This window comes from Suricata suricatta, chromosome 2 (assembly GCF_006229205.1).
Source record: "Suricata suricatta isolate VVHF042 chromosome 2, meerkat_22Aug2017_6uvM2_HiC, whole genome shotgun sequence".
In the NCBI taxonomy this organism is placed as follows: domain Eukaryota; kingdom Metazoa; phylum Chordata; class Mammalia; order Carnivora; family Herpestidae; genus Suricata; species Suricata suricatta.
The window spans coordinates 132,079,058-132,098,855 of NC_043701.1; the positions used below are offsets into that span (position 1 = coordinate 132,079,058).

At 44.9% G+C, this 19,798-nt stretch overlaps 2 protein-coding genes and 1 pseudogene across 3 annotated transcripts in view; 1 reads left to right on the top strand and 2 right to left on the bottom strand.

Annotated features, from left to right (window-relative positions):
• The window catches only part of TYSND1 (trypsin domain containing 1), a 7,829-nt gene extending 7,365 nt beyond the window's left edge, over window positions 1-464 (bottom strand). The window contains exon 1 of one of the 2 annotated variants that reach the window (XM_029931817.1): window positions 64-464. In XM_029931817.1, coding sequence (XP_029787677.1) covers window positions 64-349 — 286 coding nt within the window. In that variant the 5' untranslated portion in view covers window positions 350-464. Of the gene's footprint in view, window positions 1-7 lie in introns of both variants that reach the window. The other variant, XM_029931816.1, reaches the window with a different exon arrangement.
• A 2,225-nt stretch (window positions 465-2,689) lies between these two features.
• Window positions 2,690-17,472, bottom strand: SAR1A (secretion associated Ras related GTPase 1A). Its single transcript, XM_029931818.1, has 7 exons — window positions 17,382-17,472; window positions 13,801-13,875; window positions 13,543-13,662; window positions 13,052-13,117; window positions 9,830-9,933; window positions 6,918-7,049; window positions 2,690-5,099 (listed from the first exon to the last, which is right to left on the bottom strand). Exons 2-7 carry the CDS (start codon window positions 13,856-13,858, stop codon window positions 4,983-4,985), a joined length of 597 nt encoding a protein of 198 aa, XP_029787678.1. The 5' UTR covers window positions 13,859-13,875; window positions 17,382-17,472; the 3' UTR covers window positions 2,690-4,982.
• On the top strand, window positions 17,157-19,154 carry LOC115275999 (annotated as a pseudogene).
• Window positions 19,155-19,798: the final 644 nt, after the last annotated feature.

Genomic DNA, 19,798 nt, shown 5'->3' on the forward strand with positions numbered 1-19,798 from the left:
GGCCGGCCTCTGGGCCCGCGCACTGGGGTGTGCAGAGCCCCGGGCGGCCCCGCTCCGCGCGGCCTGCGGGATTCGCCGCTGCTGGACCCCGCTGCACGTGCAGGCGCAGGTCGTCGCCGCAACTGTCACCGGGCAGGAAGGCAGCGCCCGCCGCGCTCAGCGCCCCGCTCCCGGCTCGCAAGAAGGGGGTGAAAATGCCCCCGTGGCACAGCACCAGGACCGGGCAGCGGCTCAGGATCACGCCGCTGCAGCTCCACGAGCCCGCCTCGGGCTGCCCGGCCCGGGAAGCGCTCACCACGCAGCCCGCCCGCTCGGCCGCCCTCATGGAGGGCCCCCACTGCCGCGCCATGTCCTCCGGGACGGTGCACACCGGGTTTCCAGGGGAACGAGGAAGCAAGCTAGGAGCCGGACCGAAACCCCCGATCCCCCGCAGCGCCACCCAAAGCTGGGAGAGGCGTAAACCCTGACTGGGTTCTTCCCTGTCGGGCCTGATTGGCTGGGCCCCAACTTGTCGGGCCCGATTGGCTGGGCTTGGGGCCGAGCCCTGATTGGCTGCCCAAATTGACCCCGTCCCTTTCCCCGCCCTCATGGGTTCGGGCCACCTGCGCGACGCTGAGGAAGCAGCAGTCCGGGAAGATGAGCTGAGGCAGAGTGACCAGTGGGTGATTTTACAGGGAGACGGGGCTTGGGCAAGGTGGGATCCCTTCTCTGTTCGTTGGGCTGCGGGAAAAGGAGTCGAAATGAGGGCTGACGTGCCTAGACTTGCCCAGGCTAAGACAGCACTTGAGTATCTGCTCAGCTCTAAAACAGCGGCCTCTGACCCCCGGGGTAGTTAGGGCAAGGAAATCCTTGACTCCTTGACCAATTCGGTGATTTGAATTCTGTAAATAAATCCTACAGAGACCCACTAGGTGGCATGCAGCTCACAGGACTACACCTAGGGCCTTTTGATGCCAAAGGCCAGGACAAAACTTAGGAAAACTGTTTTCGAGGAAAAAAAAAAATTGCTCTTTAAAACTATGCTGAAGGGGCGACTGGGTGGCTCAGTCGGTTAAGCGTCCGGCTTTGGCTCAGGTCATGATCTCACGGTTCGTGGGTTCAAGCCCCGCGCCCCGCGTCGGGCTCTGTGCTGACAGCTCAGAGCCTGGAGCCTGCTTCAGATTCTGTGTCTCCCTCTCTCTCTGACCTTCTCCTGCTCACACTGTCTCTGTCTCTCAAAAATAAAACATTTAAAAATTTTTTTAAAAAACTATGCTGAAGAGTAACTGAAGTCAAATTTTAATTCTACAGCCCTAACTGTGCAGTATGCCCTTTTCACATAACATTTATAATCACCACCTAGGATTTATCTAGGTCAGGGACCAAACACTTTTTCTGTAAAAGGCCAGACAGACCAACAATAGTTTAGGTTTTGCAGGCCATACCTTCGCTTTCAAACACCCAACTCTACAGCCACAGCATGTGAAAGCTAAAGCAACAGGTGGCTGTGTCCCAGTAAAACATTCCTTATGGACTGAAAGTTGAATTTTATACGTCACAAAATTGCGATCTTTTTTCCCCTCGTGGGCCATACAAAACCAGGCAGCAGCCCAGATTTTAGAACATATTTAGGTCAGTAACAAAAATTGTTAGTACTTAAATTATAAAGCCTTTCTGCCCCAATCTCTGAATAAAACTAAAGCGGCTCAGAGTATTCCTAGCACCAGAGTAATGCTTGCAGTGCTCCCCTTGACACGGATCTGTTTGAGGGTTAGACGATGGCCCATTCTGGGAGGAGGTGGGGCTGAAATTAGCAGTCTTCCACAACAGGCACTGTGGTTTGGTTCTGTGACAGAGGATGCCTCCATCACGGTAAAATCTAACTCTTCCAACTTCCTAGTAATTAAGAGTTTCTCTCTAGAGTCCGGTGATTCTCCCTTAATGACGCTCAAGCCTCCAGCATCAAGGGTTATGCGTCAGGCTTTTCTGTTTACAGCACAGGCGGGCAGAGTCCCAAGTCACAGCCGACAGCCACTGTGAGACCCCTTGAGTACTGGGTCATGGACTCAGCCCATAATTCTCATGTCCACTTGAAATCAACAAACGACACCTACAAACATAGACTCCGTGGCATCAGTTTAATAACACAGACATCAGTTTCAATCACAAGATGCCTCTAATACTTTTAGTACTGGGTCAAAAAGAATCTGTGGCACTTTCCTTCCCATTCTATTTGTGCCATTACTTTAGTTTTAGACTCTTTTGGGTTTTCTAAAAACCTACAAGCCTAGTAAATGCACACACACCCATTTCATTCCTTCCCCTATTTTACCAAATGTAGCACTCAACTGCATCTCTCCACTTTTGTAAAAAATGAGTGATAAACAGCTTAAGTGGATCCAGACCTTGCATGTTGATACGAGATTTTGCTTACAAGTCTACTATGTCCGTCCTGTTGCCGAGAGGACCACCGGTCCTGGCATGGGCACATGCTCCAAGCCTCTCAGCACACTGAGTCCATGACTTTGGATGGAATGTGTGAACAGGCCTAGCCTTTTGTTCTCCTGGTAGCAAAACTTGTCTCATATCCTTTGCAAGTATTTCTTCCCATAACTAGGAAAGAACTGTTGCTTCCCCACCCCCACCACACACACAACAAATGTCATGTTCAAACTCAGAACAAAGGAATGCAAATAAATACAACAGGATAGTAAGTTTAACTTTTTATTAAAATGATGAGGGTACAGATGGACTTTCTTTTGTAAATGACTGTTTTACTTTTCCTGAAATAGGACATATATGCACTCTGGTAAAACAGAATGAAAAGTCTCAATTCATGGGAGTTCCTGTACAAAGCTCTGATCCTCACCGTTAGGAGACAAGCTCCTCACATCAGCCTCTTTTGTGACCTTATCATAGGAACAGTGTTTTCTGTGGAGCAAGAAACAGACGGACGCCAGTGGACTTTTCAATCTCCTCTTTCTCCAGTGGCCAGAACACACCACTTTCACAAAGAGCTGTGCTGTGTAGAATCCATAGTTTTCTAGCTACCAAGTGATTAAGGACAAAGAGGAAAAAAACAAAAAACAAGCAACAAGAAAACTAGCACTGCATTCATACTGCTCATGTCTCTGGAGAGAGAAGCAGGGGTTACCTTTAGCCAAAGGAAATTAAAAGTATGCATGTTAACTACCTAGCTCATTCACCATTCGCTAGATTTGTTCATTTAAGGCTTTCACCCCTCTCCAAATCAACGATTTCTGTCTTACTCCAGCTATGCTTGCTAATAACTGAAAGGCATGCTCTTCCCCGACTGACCCTTCATTGAGCCTCTCTGCACTGGGTACCCGGCAGTGAAGAAGGATGCTTTCCTAACAAGTCAGTCGTGAAGACGAACACTGAGAAAGCCATTAAAGAACAATACGCTCACGCCTGGAATTTGTTATCCACACTTTCCCCACCTTCACATGAGACTCAAAATTGCACCGAATTTGGTTCAATCCTCTGCAAATAAGCATCACCATCACCATTTTCAATTTTGAGGAAACCTCTAATCTCTCATTAAAGGAAAAAATGAAGATATCCAGCCATCTTAAGGGCCTAATCTTGGTTAAGATCATGAAAATCCAACCTTACAAGTGGCAGTAAGAAAAAGGAATGCTATAAAAATGATCCTCCTCACATTAGTGGGGGTGCTGAGGCTTTTTATACTGAGCTCTTCCTGACAAGGAATGCTGGCTCAAAAAGACCACCACAGCACAAAGTTCTTAGAGTTTCCGCAGCTTATTTCTGGAATAGAGAAAAGCAATTTCATACCCTCCCCCCAAAAAAATTTAGCTACAGATGTTAACTTTTAAACACCAAGAAAACAGGTAACCGACAAAAAGGGCTCATGAACAGTTCAGTAAAGAGACCAAATCCTGCAAGTGAACATTCTAAAGCCCATTAAATCAATCTTCCCTGGATCCAAACAAATGATACAAATACCACATTTTTTTAAAGTTCTCAGCTCACAGAATTAAGAGCCCTCCAGCTGCTAACTTTGTCCTCTGCAACTCACCGATTCAGATTAATTTCCCCCTAGAATCTGTGCAAGAAGAACAGACATGCCTGCAGTGTCGGACAATCGGGAGGAGTTCTGTTTTTGGAGGCAAATGTCATTTCTTATAGCTGAACATGAAACAGGCGTATGAGGAGAAATGAAGTTTCCCAACAGCATGAAAGCAAAGATTGGCTGCAGTTTGTGGCTCTGTAAGTAAACACAGGCAGGTAACCGTACAATTACCCTTGCAGGGAGCAGCCCGCGCTACACGGCCCGAGGAGCGGCCCCAGCAGCCCCAGGGCAACCTGCCGCCGCTGCCAGGCCCACGTCCCGCCTTTCCTGCTCCTCTGCACACACGGCAGTGCCCACCTGCCACAAGGCAGGCAGCGACACGGGGTGTGGCGGGGGGCTTCTATCACTAACCTGTTACCTCAACATGAGTGAGTTCACTCGACTGAGCTCTGGCCTCCGATGTGTTTCTGTGCATAATTTTATGAAGCATCTAAATGCCACTCACTAGATCACGAGGAAGAAAAAAAAAATAGAAAACTCTGGACCAAGTAAATTTTGAACTCAAAATGTGAAAAGGGACACCAATTACATGAACAACGCTTTCTTTAAAAAATAGAATCACTTTCTTTTGAAATCAACCACAGTGGTGAGACGTGTTTTTCTTTTCAGGTGCCCCACGATGGCATACAGCTTTACCCAGCAGATCCTGCCAGCTTCCGAGTCCTGGGATGCTGACGCGCACCGGCACATGGGGCAGCGTCACCTCCCGACAGTGTGGAGAAGAGCACATGTCACCACTGGGCGATGAGAGGGCTGACAGAGACTCTTGGCTTCTCAACGCCACACACGGCTGAAGAGCTTTCCTTGTTCTATTAGATAAGTTCATGAGGAAGCTGGGAATAGGATCAGTCCAGAGAAGTAGAACTCTTTCATTTCCACTGTCCAAACATCAGTCAATATACTGAGAAAGCCAGCGGAAGCCCTCGCCGTAGCCTTGCCTCTTGAGCACACTGCACATGAACACTTCCATGGGGCGGGCGTTCAGCTCCTTCAGGGTCACATTCCCCTGCGGGAGGCAAAACCGAGAAAAGCCTGTGAGCATCGCCACGGTAGAAACGCCTGGAAGAGTGATCACAGGAATCGCTCTCTCCATCCCTCAAAAGCATATTGAAGCAGGGATTAATGATAGAAATGTAGTCAACAGGGGGCGCTGGGGTGGCTCAGTTGGTTAAGCGCCAGACTTTGGCTCAGGTCATGATCTCACAGTTGACGGACGGGTTCGGGCCCCATATCAGACTCTGTGCTGACAGATCAGAGCCTGGAGCCTGCTTCAGATTCTGTGTGTCTCTCTCTCTCTGCCCCTCTTCCACTCATGCTCTGTCTCTCTCTCAAAAATAAATTTTTAAAAAAATGTTAAAAAAAAGAAATGTGGTCAAGGCCATACACGTAACCTGCCCAGGGCTTCATGTCTCAGGAGAAAAAAAGCGACACTGTCCTATTCCCAGACTCTCTTTGTAAAGAGGCTTTACTTTGAACACACCAGCATCTGGAAAGTTATGGCTGCAAACCAGGACAAAGGCCACTAGGTCCCACAGAACCAGCATGCCGTTTGATGGACAGAAGTCCCCAAGACTTCAGACAGACATTCTCAGGAACACACGCATTCAGAAATCTACACAAATAACAGATTATGTTGAGAAAATTAAGAATTCGTGTGTGTTAACACTCATGTAAAAGGGGAGAAACTAAATTATTTAAAGCAAGCATTTCTAGAAAGAAAGCAATGACGAAAAAGAGGCAAGACTGAGAAACCATGTAAAAAAGTGTGAAAGTTACGAGCGATCCCAAAACTGCACACTAAAAAAGCCAGAATTCCTGCTTAACTATAGCTGATCTCGATTTTTCTCTCGGACAAGCACTTCTCTGCAACAGAGCTCTCCTTCCATCTGGGGACTGCATAGCCCACTGATCTGGAAGACTCGGCTTCTACTCCTAAACTCATCTTGAAATTGAGGATGTCCTACCTCTCTGAGCAGGAACACTGAGGACAGTCCAGGGCTGGGTTTCACTACTTGGAAGTGATAATGAAAGGTCACTCTTCGTCATAACCTGAAATCTCCCGTCAAAAACAAAACTGATTTCTGGTTAAGGAGGCCGCCTTCAGGGGCACCTGGGTGACTCAGTCAGTTAAGCATCCGGCTTCAGCTCAGGTCATGATCTCAGGGTTCATGGTTTTGAGCCCTGCATCAGGCTCTGTGCTGACAGCTAGCTCAGAGCCTGGAACCTGCTTCAGATTCTATATGTCTCTCTCTCTCTCTTTTAGCCTCCCCTGCTTGTGCTGTCTCTCTCTGTCTCTCAAAAATAAATAAAAAAACAGAAAAAAAAAAAAAAAAGAAGGCCGTGTTCAAAAAAGATTTCTCTAGGGGTACCTGGGTGGCTCAGTCTGCTGAGCATCAAACTTCGTGAGTTTGAGCCCCGCATCGGGCACTGTGCTGTCGGCACAGAGCCCACTTCAGATCCTCTGTCCTCCCCACCCCTCCCTGGCTTGCACTCTCTCTCAAAATTAAACATTACACACACACACACAAAAAAAAAGATTTCTCTGAATTGGATTTGAAAGGGAATCAGAAAAGTCTTAAATTTTTAGGTTTGCTTTCCCCACCCATTTCCTCATCCTCATATACCCGAGGAAAATCTCATAAAAAAACAGGGGAAAAAAATAGTCCTGCCTTCAGAGTGATCACAAATCACCGATGGTAAAACAAACCCTAAACCCAGTTAAACATTTGAACGACAACTAAAATCTAGACAGCAAAACACGAATGTTTCAAAGGTTGTGAGTTTCCTTTATAATAGGTCTCCCTCCTTGAGATTTTTCTGTTACCTTTCCCGTGGTCTGTCCATAAAGCCCAAATATCTCACGCAGTTTTTCTTCACTGATGGCATCTGTTCTGTCAATCTTGTTACCCAAGATAAGGATTGGCACGTTGGATATTGTTTCATCAGTCATTAGAGCCTAAAGACAACGTAAGAGCTATGTGAGGAATCTATGAATGCCCACCAGAAAATGAAAACAACTCTGCCTTTCTCTTGTCTATAAAGCGTCAAATGTTATGTGAAAATCTGATCTTTTTTTTTTTTTTTTTTACTCATGTGACTAACTAAAAATCTTGACATGATACAACACTCTTAACATTAGGTAGGAAGCCCTAAAAATTACCTTGACGTTAGGTAACAATTTCCTAAGAGCCTCCAAACTGCAACTTAAGGCTGTGTCTATTTACAAGGCACTTCACTGTGAGGTCTGTCGCCCAGCCACACGCCCTCCTCGGGCTACCCACTGGGCGCGGTCCTAGAAGACTGGGTGCTCCGGCTACAGGAGCTCCCAGCATATTCACTGAGTGTCGGATGTGTGCCAACTATCTCAGCCACGGAGAGGGATACAAAAAGAAGGTAAGACATTATCAGTGGCCTCCGGAAATCCTCACTCTATGTTCATCCACCTGTCAGCAAAGCAGGGCAAGTGGATGACGAAGTGTCACAATGAACAGGGACAGAATATAAATACTAAAAGATGTTCTAGGAAATCAAAGGAAAGTCTTAGCAAGTCCTGAGGAACCCAATCTAAGCGGTGAAAGAGGGTGGGATTTGGATAGGGAGAAAGGAGAAAAATATAAGCCATGGCCTTACAGTAGGAAAGGAACTCAGAAAGTCATATAGAGGAGCTCTGCCTGTCGTTACGCTGACATGCAGTAAAACAGGATGGGAAGGTATGACCACCGTTGCGGTGCCAGTGTGAGGAGGCAGCTGCGATAGATCCTAAATCCAGAGGTTCCCGGACAGAATCTGTATGTAAAAACACAGTGAGTTCACCCAATCTGTGCTCAGGTAAGAGACAACAACCTAGTCCAAGATGGCGGCGTCCCAGGAAGAGTGCAGCAGGCACTGTGGAGAAAGAAACAGACACTGCCGTCTAGACGGGAAGACAGATAAAAGAAAGGCTGGAGCTGGCAGAGATCTGGAGCCTGGGAATCCAGTGACCGGTGACAGGAAAAGCTAGGAAGAGAGAGGAGAGCTGAAGGGATAAAGGGGAACATACTTTGACCATCTTAAATTCCAGGAAGTGTCAGACAAGATCAGAGTCAGGATGTCATTCATTCATTAAATGCTAACCAGATGCCTCCTGTAAGTCTGTCACTTTACTAGGTGCCAGGGTTTCACAAAGAAACAAGACTAGGTCCCCACTGAGTGCACAATTTGATGAGACCTATAAGAAAACCAGTAAAGAACACAGACGCTGATAAGGCGGACAAACTATCCCAGAGGTCAAGAGAAGGCTTCCTAGAAGAGGTCATGGCTGAACTGAGATCTCTTACAGGGTATTTTTTAATTTACCAGCAAAAGGGGGTGGGGGTCCGATGAGAAAGCCAGGCAGGGAGAGCCACTTGTGCATGCTGAAGGAAGGACGGGTTGTTCTCTACATCTGGAATAGAGTTCAAGGTAGGCAATAAAGAGAAAAGCAGCTGGAGAAATAAAGAGAGGAAAGATTAGGAGAGATCTTACACGCTACACAGATTTGTGGGTTTTATCCTGAAAGTGATAGAGAGCTATTAAAGGATGTTAAGTAGACCAATGACAAGTCTGAAAAAGTCCCTTCTAGCATTACAGCATGTGACAGGGGGATGGTGAAATCTACCGTAATTCACAGGACCTACACCACATGTCCGGGTAACAGTGGGGAAGAGTTCCATTCTGGAAGACCGGAAGTCGTAGGTGGAGCTGTCTAGTAGGCAGCGTCATGTATGAGGCTGGAGCTCAAGAGACGTTTAAACAAGAGAAATCTATTTGGGAGCCACTGGCATGTGGGTGGCAGATGAAGCAATGGGAGTGACCTAGACCAGCCTGGGAGAAAAGTACCCACCCCGGGGAACACCAAGATTTAAGCTAAGCAGGGGAAAGGGTGCTTGTGAAAGAATCTGAGAAGTATCAGCCAGAGAAAGCACACCAAAACCAAGAATATAAGTGGGAGTTGGAAGGAAGCGAGAATACCAAGGCCGAGAGGTGGAGTAAGGGAAGGGATGGCGTACAAGCGAGTCTATAGAGACCGGAGCTGTAGATTCAAGAAACACACTCATGAATAACTGTGACACAGTTCACACTGCCAGGAACAAGAACGCAGAGACGGAAATCAGATAAAAAGAGGCATAGGGTAAAGCAGGAGAGGTAACAAAAGCAGTGTGGCAGAAACTGCGAAGCCAAGGAAATGCAATCAATGTTGAGGAAAGAGAAAACTTGAAGCGAGTCCTTCATAGTACCAAATGCTGCCGGTGCCCAAAACTGAAGACTGAAAACGGACTGTGAGCACATCTGCGAAGAACTTACTCGAGTTCAAGCTGAGTTTCCTCAGGAGAGTGAAAAGTAATGTCTTAGATTTTAAAACACCTTCTATCTGCAACCAGGACTTTGGTCACGCGTTAACTGCAATAATGAAGTACTGGCACTACTGAGCTGTATCTCTTAAAAGAAACAGAGGCCGAGGGGCACCTGGGTGGCTCAGTCAGTTGAGCGACCAACTCTTGGTTTCAGCTCAGGTTATGACCTCACGGCTCATGGAATCAATCGAGCCTGCGACACATTCCACACTAACAATAAGGAGCCTGCGTGGGATCCTCACGCTCGCTCTCTGCCCCCTCCAAGTACATGCACACACTTGCTCTCTCTCTCTCTCTCCCAAAATAAATAAACATAAAAAAAAAGAAAGAAAAGAAACAGAGGCCAAGAAAACTGTAATCTTACATTTAGCTCAACTTTGGATTCCATGAGACGAGGATGATCTGCACAGTCCACCAGAAACACAATCCCATTAATTGCTGGGAGATAATTTTTCCAAACCCGGCGTGCTGAAAGACAAAGTTTATAGTTGCCTTAATTTAAAAAAAAAACTGTTTTGAAAAATCGATTTTTTGCCCTAAAATGGGCAAATCTTGGCTAGGTTTCAATAGCATTCGACTCCATATGGCTTCTCCAAGTCCTAACCAGTATTAAACCAGAATCAAGGGTATACATGGATAGTCCCTGAACTAAATCTGACTTTTTTCAAACTCAAAAATCAAGGCTTTCTGCCAAACTGCAACATGTGGCAATGCCGCACACACCCACCCGCGGGTCAGGGGTCAGTCGTCTGCTGGAATTGAGATGTGGCTGCCCCTTCAGATGAGGTCAGGCTCTTCAGTTTAGCAAAGTTTCCACCACTCCCTACCATCTGACACCCAGTCACTTCTCAGTTAATGACCTACCTTGCCGATGCCATTTGTAACCCGAGGTAAATTCCTCAGGATGCAAATTACCTATCCACACACCTATAGTCCCAGGTGAGGTGAGTTCCTGACTAACCAAAGTGCAGGCGCTGGAAGTCCCCAGGCAATCACTTCAGTCTCCCACCTTTAACACCAGCATGCCCCCAGGCAGGGGTGGCTCAGTCAGTCAAGTGTCTCCAGCTGACTTCTGGCTCACGACTTCCCAGGTAGATGAATCTGAGCCCAGCATTCGGCTCGGAGCTGACAGTATGGAGCCTGCTTGGGATTCCCTCTCTCTGCTGCTCCCTCCCCTACTTGCCTGAGCTCTCTCAAAATAAATAAACTTTAAACCAGGATGCCCTACAAATTTTATTTTTTTAAGACAGGAGGTGGTAAAGATTTGGGAAGCAATGCTTCAATTATATTATAATTTCTAAGCCATCCATTTCTAGTGCTTCCCGTGGGAAGAATAACAAAGCATCTCTTCATCAGAGAGTTAATACTGGTGAACTCTGAAGCGTGGGATGGGGAAGGAGAGGCTGGGGAAATGTTCACCTTCCATATTGGTAAGCTGACTATATACTGAGAATTTGTTACGTTGAGCCTGGACTACTTTATTTTTTTTAAGTAACCTCTACACCCAACATGGGGCTTGAACTCATAACCCTGAGATCAGAGTCGCATGCTCTGACTGAGCCAGCCAGACACCCTGAGCCTGGACTACTTTTATAAGTTAAACACTGGAAGTTTTCTTTTCTTAAAAGGAAATCTCCGTATGTATAGCACTTTAATAACTTCTGTAAAATAATAATTAAGTTACTATGATACAGTTTTTCTGTTAAATACATTTTCCTCAAGCAAAACTATATATAACACATTTCCTTTCTTACTCTATCAAAACCTGACAGCTACACATACCATACCAAATAACATCATTCTCAGTCCAGGTGTCTAAACACTTGTACTCCTGCATTCTCCAAATGGTCTCCGTTCAGCTTATAATTGTATTATCTCTGAATTTGAATCCTTGGAAAGCAGAAAAGCCACCATATGCCCATTTCTACTGCAATGACAACAATATGAGCTGATTATAGAAAAAAAAGGATACAAGAGGTGCCTGGGTGGCTCAGTCAGTTAAAGTTCTGACTCCGGCTCAGCGCATGATCTCACTGCTTGTGACTTCGAGCCCTGTGTCAGGCTGACGGCTAGCTCAGAGCCTGGAGCCTGCTTCGGATTCTGTGTCTCCCTCTCTGACCCTCCCCCACTCACTCTCTGTCTCTCAAAAATAAAATAAAAGACACAAAAAACTAAAAAAAGAAAAGATAAAAGGATACAAGACCATCTGTAATCCTCCATTAAAATACACATACTGCTAATATATTCTTTCAGTCTTTTCTCTGTACAGGTATTTTATGTGATTGTGATCATACTACGTATGATTCTGTGGGATACAAATATTAAATGAATAAAATACATGTAATTATATGTTAATGAAATCACATAATATAAAATCATCTAGATCACTCCTTTCCCTTTTGTTTAAAATTACCAAAATTCTAACCACTGGCTAAAGGATGGCTCAGGTGGTTGAAGGTCCAACTCATCATTTCGACCCAGGTCATGATCCCAGGGTCGCGCGTGGGTTCAAGCCCCACATCTGGCTCCATGCTCAGCACAAAGCCTGCTTAAGATTCTCCCTCTTTCTCTCTCTGTCTTCCTCTCCTTCTGCCCCTCTCCCCCATGCATGTGCTGTCTCAAATTAAAAAAAAAATTACTTGGCTAAACAATTAAAACTGTCAATCATGTGGGTTTTTTTAAACTACACTTTTAAAAAGCTATATTATATTCAACCTAATAACATAATTAATGCTCCAAAAGGAGACTTCTCAATTCAGTTTAATAACAATGAATAAATATGACAGAATTTCAACAGTTTCTTTGTTCTACTTTCCCAGAATATTGATTCCCACTTCTTAAATGGTTCACTCCTACGCTTAGAGTCTTGCCAAATGTAAAATGAGTGTCCATCAGAAAAAGATGCCCCGTTCTGTGTCTCTCCAAGACCCACTCAAGGTATGTGACAGGAATCTAGAAACCAAACGAACACAGCCTGCATAAGGCAAAAAGCACTAAGAGAACAAGAGGGTGGGAGGAAAGGCGGATTCTACCAACCACCCCAAGAGGAGAGAGTATACAAAGCAGATCAGAGTGGTCGCAAGTAATCCCTGTGTTAGTTTTGCAACTTTGGACAAACTTGAAATTACTTACAAAAAATAACAATTTTCTACATACTGACACTGCATTGAATAAGCGATAGAAAAGAGACATGATATATGTGTGATATTGTACTGGATCTTGTTCAAGAAGAAAAATGTTACAAAGGAGATTTTGGAGACAATTGAAATTAGAGAAGTACACACTACAGAGTAGATAAAAATAAAACTTCCTGGGTTTGATAACTTAAACATTAATATGTGCTACACAGGGAGGCAGACTAATAAATCAGGGCAAAAAGTATAAAGAAGTGGAGTTCTCTGTATTTATGCAACTTCTGACAAGTCTGATATTACTTAATAATAAAACTTCATTTAATCAGATCTCAATCATAATTTAATTGCAACTTAAGAGGTAAAAATGACACGCTGCTTTAAAAAAAAAAGGGTATGAAAAGAACCAAAATGGTGACCCCTAAGTCAATACCACTCTTCCACTGAATTCTTACCTTGCTCATGCCCGCCAAGATCAAAAGTTGTAAAAGTCATTCCAGCAATCGTCAGCTCTTCTGATGCTGAAAAATGTTAAAATAGAAAACAAATCAACTTCTTCATCCAACAGGGCCCAGCTACCAGTACTGTAAGCCGATACAAATGAAAAACCTAATGAAGCTTTTACCGTGTAGAGGATACAAGAGTAAAAATATTCTGAAACTATTCTAAAAAGCCAAGTTTTCTCTCCAAAGTGTTTGCTGCTTCTTAGAAGTAGGTATGGGAGATGCGTCCCCTTCCAGAGCTAGTGAGAACAAGCAGTGACAGACTTCCAGAGGTGGACACTCATGAGTATATGACCTGAGTGTGTCCTGAAGGGAACTTTTTTCAAGTGAGCTGTCTTTTGGGACCTCAGTTAAAACGAGAACTGCATCAACTGGGGATTCTTCCCCCAACCCTGACACTGGCCTTCAAATATCAAAAGGTCACCTGGTATTTTCAAACCTACTCGGATGTAGTGTTGGAACATGCTGGCCCAATCGGTCATCTTTGAGCATGTGTAGGAGTGTGGTTTTGCCTGCATTGTCCAAACCCAAGAATACAAGTTTTCCAGATTTCTTGTAGAGTCCTAAAAAAGAAAAGCATTTTTCTATAACTTTGCTTTCTACATACATACGTACATACATACATACATACATAGATTATAGATTATTGAGGAAATGTACAAGGTTGAAAGCTCTGATACATTTTAAGGAAAGGGCTTTACCTAGGAACTGGAGCACACTGCTGAAGCCATTGTAGATCCACTCAAAGATGAAAGACATTATTAATGGCGCGCTACCTGAAGAAGACATGAAAGCAGCAAACATTAGCTCTCTGCACACTAGTTCAGTTCCGGAGAAGTTAACTCTCTCTCCGTAGCCCTGATGCAGGTTTACGGGTCCATGTTTTCAGCCCCAAGAAAATAAAGGATTTTGCGCCCTGGAGGAAGTCTCTGGGGTCCTCAGAGTTGCACAAAGTCCTGGTTTTCTAACAGATTTTAGTCTATGATACCCCAAAGACTAGAGTTAAAGATAAACTTTCCTCTTTTACTGTATGACTTACTCCTCCAGGCAGCGGTTCGTTCACATTCTCTAGATACATCACTGCTGTCTACTCATTAGCCAAACCTCTAGGACATCAGTCCCATCAATAATCTGGATCAAAATGTCGTATCAATACACTAAGTTGAAAATGAGAATAAAAAGCACATTAACGTGAATGAAAAGCAGATTAACCCTTCCTTGTGAACAGCTCTGAGAAACAATGTCACCCAAATCCTATCGGCTGACATAATTTGTCCTGCTCCACTGGCAATGCTACCTTTCTTTAACAATACTGATTGAGCCCCTCTTGCAGATAGGTGTCTCAACTTATAAAAAGAGATAATATGACTATTTCAGGAGAGCCAGGAAGAAATAAGAGAATCCTTTAATAATGTGAAAAATCAAGGCCTAACTCTACCTCAGATTTGGGGCAGAATGAAAGAAAGATACTCCACTTTCACTCCTCACTCCATCAGCAAGAGCATCTGACACAAGGCTGTACTAGATGCAACCAACTGCTATCGAATATAACTGTCATGAATTTTTGTTTCTTTAAAATAATAAACAAAAATTCACTTTTGGCACTTTTACTAGTGACCTTAACAAGGGTATCCACAAAAACCTACCTATAGCCCACAAAAATCCACTTAGATTAAAAAAAAAATTTTGAGATGCACCTGGGTGGCTCAGTCAGTTAAGCGTCAGGCTTCGGCTCAGGTCATGATCTCACAGTCTGGGGGTTCAAGCCCTGCGTCAGGCTCTGTGCTGACAGCTCAGAGCCTGGAGCCAGCTTCAGATTCTGTGTCCGCCTCTCTCTCTCTGCCCCTCCCCCACTCACTCTCTGTGTCTCTCAAAATAAAGACATAAAAAAAATTTTTTAATTGAAAAATGGAGACAATATACGTTTTCTTTCTTGTGTCCAATAACTAGGGTTGGTTTTTAAATCAAGCCTGATCTATAAACCTTAGGGACTACTTAATGCTTACTTTCTCTGATTCTTCTCAAGGCCAAATGAAGCTTGGGAGTTTGGGTGAAGTCACGTGAAGGCGAAGGCTAAGGCAAAAGCTTTTTTTTTTTTTTTTTTTTTGCGCTCTTCAGTTACATTAAAATATACTTTGGCAGAGACCAAATTTAGAATGTCAAATAATGTGTCTGGAAACTCTGTCTGCACTTTCAGAAGTCCAATGAGTTAAATATATTTACAAAGCTCCTGTTCTTAAGTTTCCACTGTAGGTAAGTAAAGGAACAATGTGCCTCTTCTCTGCAACCCCCGCACCAGTCACCCTTCCCTACTTTTCTCAGTCTACCACTGGGAGAAGCATGGCTCACCTTTACAGAGCACCGCTCATTAAGACTACCTCTACTCTGATCACTCCTTTAAAACCCACAGTTACATATGCATTTGTACTACACTGGTTTGCAGTCAATACCTTATAGACTCTCTAAAGTTCTACCACATCATTTTAGAATTATTCCCAATTCAATGAATTCTCAAATCAAAGGTGATGAGGAGAAAACTCCAACATAGGGAATTTTTCATGGTAACTGAACTAGTTTGATTTTGCAATTCAACTTCCCTTGACATCCCTGCTTTGAAAGTCCTATCATCCTTCCCTCCAAAATGATCTATGGAAAATGCTTGAAAAAACTATCCAGGTGACATTAAAAAATAATAAAACCCATTACTGGACCCAAAGAGTCGCCTTATTTTGCTACCCAAAGTTAATGAAACGTCTTTGATGGCTATTCCAGCCTTGAGACCTCAGGATCCATATCCCTCATGAGTCGTTTCACTGTTTTATACAATGCCTGCATATACGACTCATTTCAACATCACACACACCTTACTGGGGAGGATTCCTTAGCCTCAGATAACAAGACAAGGATGTGGACATTCCTAAGTCAGCTGGCTTAACCAAAACTGCTCAACCATAAAAAGTGTCAGTGCCAAGACCAAAAGCCTCCTTTTAAATTCCAAAGCCAAAGCTCTTCTTGTTAATATCACATAAAATTCAAATCCAGATAACAAAACTGTTTTTAAAGAAAGGTAAAACTTCCTTAACCCAACACCTACCCAGATGATAATCTAAAGTTTTCTTCCTTACAACTGATCACACCTTTTGAGTGGTATTTTAATAATGGTGCTTTCACCATTCAAAAGGGTATTTTAATAACCAGCATTCTACTTCCTATCCTTGATCCACCCTACCACCTTATGGCATCTTAGGGCAAATCAGAGTACTCTAAAATTTAAGAACTCTAAAGTAACACAAATGCACAACTAATGTATCCAAAACCAAATTTGCAAATTTCAGGACTGACAGATTGAAGTCAATAAAAGAGGAGCACCAGCCAAGTAATATATACATTACTGTCTACACATCCTCTTTACAACTTTGACACACCATTCCAGACAGATCTGGGATGGCAAGGTGCTGGTTTTTTAGCTAAGGAACTATGCTTAGCTGCAGGGTAAATGTCAAAGGTCGGCCCCAAGGCTGACACACAAATCCTCTATAACGTCATAAGCAGATGGGTTGAGGTAAAGGAGAAAACACAACAGCAAGGGAGAATTTAATGAGACACAAGTGTGCTCCTGACCTCTAGGTTATAATCATTAAAACATTAATCTATAGCAATGAAGAAATTAATCTATAGCATGAAGATTTTGTCCAAGCATGAAAGGGAGAGAGGAAAAGTGGAAGGTGGAAGAAGAAAATACAGGGTTCGACCCAAAACATCAGATAACACAAGAGCTGAAAGGGGGGGGGGGGTCGGCGCACTGGACTAGGAGCCAAGAGATCTGGTTCGAACGCTCACTCTTGCTATCTGCGAGGCCTTGGCCAATTCGCTGCCTCGGCGAGCTTTATTATTCCCCAAGTTGCAAACCAAGGATAATCATCAAGGACTCCCACCCGCTGACCAAGGGCTGTTAGGCTCATCCGAGAGGAGATATGAAACCGTTTCGCAAACAGGAGCGCCCAGTACAGGCAAGAAAACTGTTATCCCGCCCAGGCGCTGAGGGACCCTCGAAGGAATGCAGATCGACCCGACACCCCAGGGTCTGGCAGGAAACGGAGCAGACCGGCCAAGTCGGCCCGTCCCCACCCAGAACCAGCCCCCGCGGCCCCACAGAACCGCCTGCGTGTCACTTCCCCCCCACCAACCCCGCCTGCGCGGGCCTCCGCCCCGACCCTCCCCGCCGTCCGCCCCAGCCCCTCCGGCTCCCCGGCTCCCTCCCTCGCAGCAGCCCCCGACTCACGGCCAAGGGGCTTCTCCGGCAGCAAGCGGCTTCGACCCTCCCTCACAACACACAGCACAGCAGCACCCGAAACCGCCAGCTACTCGCCGGATATACGTAATACCCCCTCCCCCGGGACTTCCGGGCGCGTGCCTGCCCCGCCCCCTCGAACGTCACTGCGATCTGCGACGCCGGGGCCGCCTACCGAAACCTCCGGCCGCGGAGGGGCGGGCTCAGAAGCGCAGCGCAATCCTAGGGGCGGGCCCGACTTGGCCCCGCCCCCTCTCTTATAGTCCGCGGGACCCGCGAGACGTGGCAGCGCTGGGGCTCCGAAGGCGGGGCGGGAATCTGGAGTGTACCCTGATCGCCGCTTCTGGTCCGACTGCTTTCGCAGGCGCTCGGGCGAAATCGGGAGCTGTGACTGACGGCTCGGTAGGTCCTCGGAAAGAGGCGTTGCCCGGCCGCCCTCGACCTAGGGTGAACCCCAGAAAGCCTTTGCTTTCGGTCGCAGTTCTCTGTTTTTCAAAGAACAGCTAATACTCATTGAGTGTTTATGTTCCAAGCAGTGCCCTCGTCGTATTTGATCCTGATGACAGCCCTTATGAAGCAGATACTATTCTTATCCCCACTTTGGAAATGAGAGAACCAAATCAGAATAGTCCAGTAACCAAGCCCAAATTCTTACGCCTCAAAGTGGCAGAGCAGCACGTTGGCTCCTGCGCTGCCGTCTTTCCCAAGCTTTGTCTCATTTAATTCTGAAAACAGCCCTACGAGATTGATATTCTTGCTCAATTTTACAGACAGGAAAACTAAGTCAGCTGACAAGATGAGTGATGTTTTTGGATTGTAAGACCCAGTATCATAAACCTCTCAATTCTCCTTAAGTACAATTATTAATTGAACATAATTCCTATAAAAGTTCTAACAGGATTAATAGGTTATGTGACTACAGCAGATCACAAATACCCAAGCTGAAATCTTCCAGAAAAACCTAGAAATTGAACTCCAATATAAGGAAAAGATACAGCAGATGTTCATCTTTCCTTTTGGCTCTGAAGTGTCATACTCTGCAAAGCATGAATAATCATTTGGAAGCAGTGCTAAAAAAAAGAAGAGGGTCCCCCCAGGCAGAGACTGTTGAAACCCTTGTGCCAGGAAAATGTGCCTAATGAAGCTTTTATCACAGATACATGGTAAATTGGCTTGTGTTCCCAGTGCCGTTCATTGAGAGATTGGAAAACCATCTTGAAACAATTAGAAATATCCCTCATGTAGATGCAAATCTGAAGAAAATGAACAAGGCTTTAGCAAAGGTGGCTATTTTGATGACTGAGACAGAAGACCTGTCAGAGAACGTACCCAATAGAAAGTTTTCTCTTGCATCCACCTTCAAAATATTAGCGGAAGGAAGTTAGCTTCATACACATGATATTATAATGCCTCCTTTACTTTTTACTTCTATTTTATTTTTTTAAGTTTACTTATTTTTATTTTTGAGAGAGAGACAGAGAGAGTGAGTAGGGCAGAGAGAGAGGGAGAGAGAGAATCCCAAGCAGGCTCCGCACCATCAGCACAGAGTCTGATGTGGGGCTTGAACTCACAATTCGCAGAGATCATGACCTGAACTGAAATCAAGAGTAGGACACTTAACTGACTGAGCCACCCAGATGCCACACCTTTTACTTCTAAAGTTCATATCTAAACTAGTAAGTCCAAGTGGTTACCAACTGTTTTTGCTTCATTATATGTAATCATGTGATGTCCATTCAGTCATAGTGTGGGTATTTTTAAGCTTTGCTGCTAGCTAGTCCTGAAATAGCCCTCTTCATATTGAAGGACTAAGATTCTCCGTTCACTAAGTCCAAACTGAATTTTCCTTTGTTTTCCATTTATTTTTATTCCACTTTTCAGTAAAGCTTGTGAAGATCAAATAGAACTATTACAATTTATTAACATGAATGCATCAGCCATATCTCAGGCAGCAGACTCGATCATGTCTTGTCTTTTTATGTTTTGTTTGTCTGAATTAGAAGAGTTTTCTTGAGCCTGAAAGTATGTTCCTGTGGGATTGTCAGGAAGTGTGCAGAGAAGAGCAATGCAGCAAGCCAGAGTGCTCTCCCCTGAAAGGGTCTGCTTACATTTTTGGTCCTCAGCTGCCATCTGGGAACTTAAGATTTCGAGAAGGTTCCCTTCTCTCTCATTGGTAAGAGTTGCGCAGCATGACTAAGATGTTTGTTTGGTGTGGTTTGTGCTGAACAGCTACTTTCCTTCTGGGAGTCTAGAATTTTAGAACGTGGTAGGCGGAAGGCACCTGTGTGGCTGGCCCCCAGTAATAACCCTGGGCACTCCATCTCTCAGCCACGTCACACACGTTACAGCTCCGTTGCTGGGGAGATGAAGCACATCCTATGTGACCCCACTGGCAGTGGACCCTGGAA

Excerpts from the sequence above, each read along its gene's own strand:
- SAR1A (XM_029931818.1), bottom strand. The coding sequence starts at position 13,858 with ATGTCTTTCATCTTTGAGTGGATCTACAATGGCTTCAGCAGTGTGCTC. Across the intron at positions 7,050-9,829 it reads AATCCAAAGTTGAGCTAAAT|GCTCTAATGACTGATGAAAC; the intron begins GTAAGATTACAG and ends CGTTGTCTTTAG. Across the intron at positions 5,100-6,917 it reads ATGGACAGACCACGGGAAAG|GGGAATGTGACCCTGAAGGA; the intron begins GTAACAGAAAAA and ends TGCCTCCCGCAG.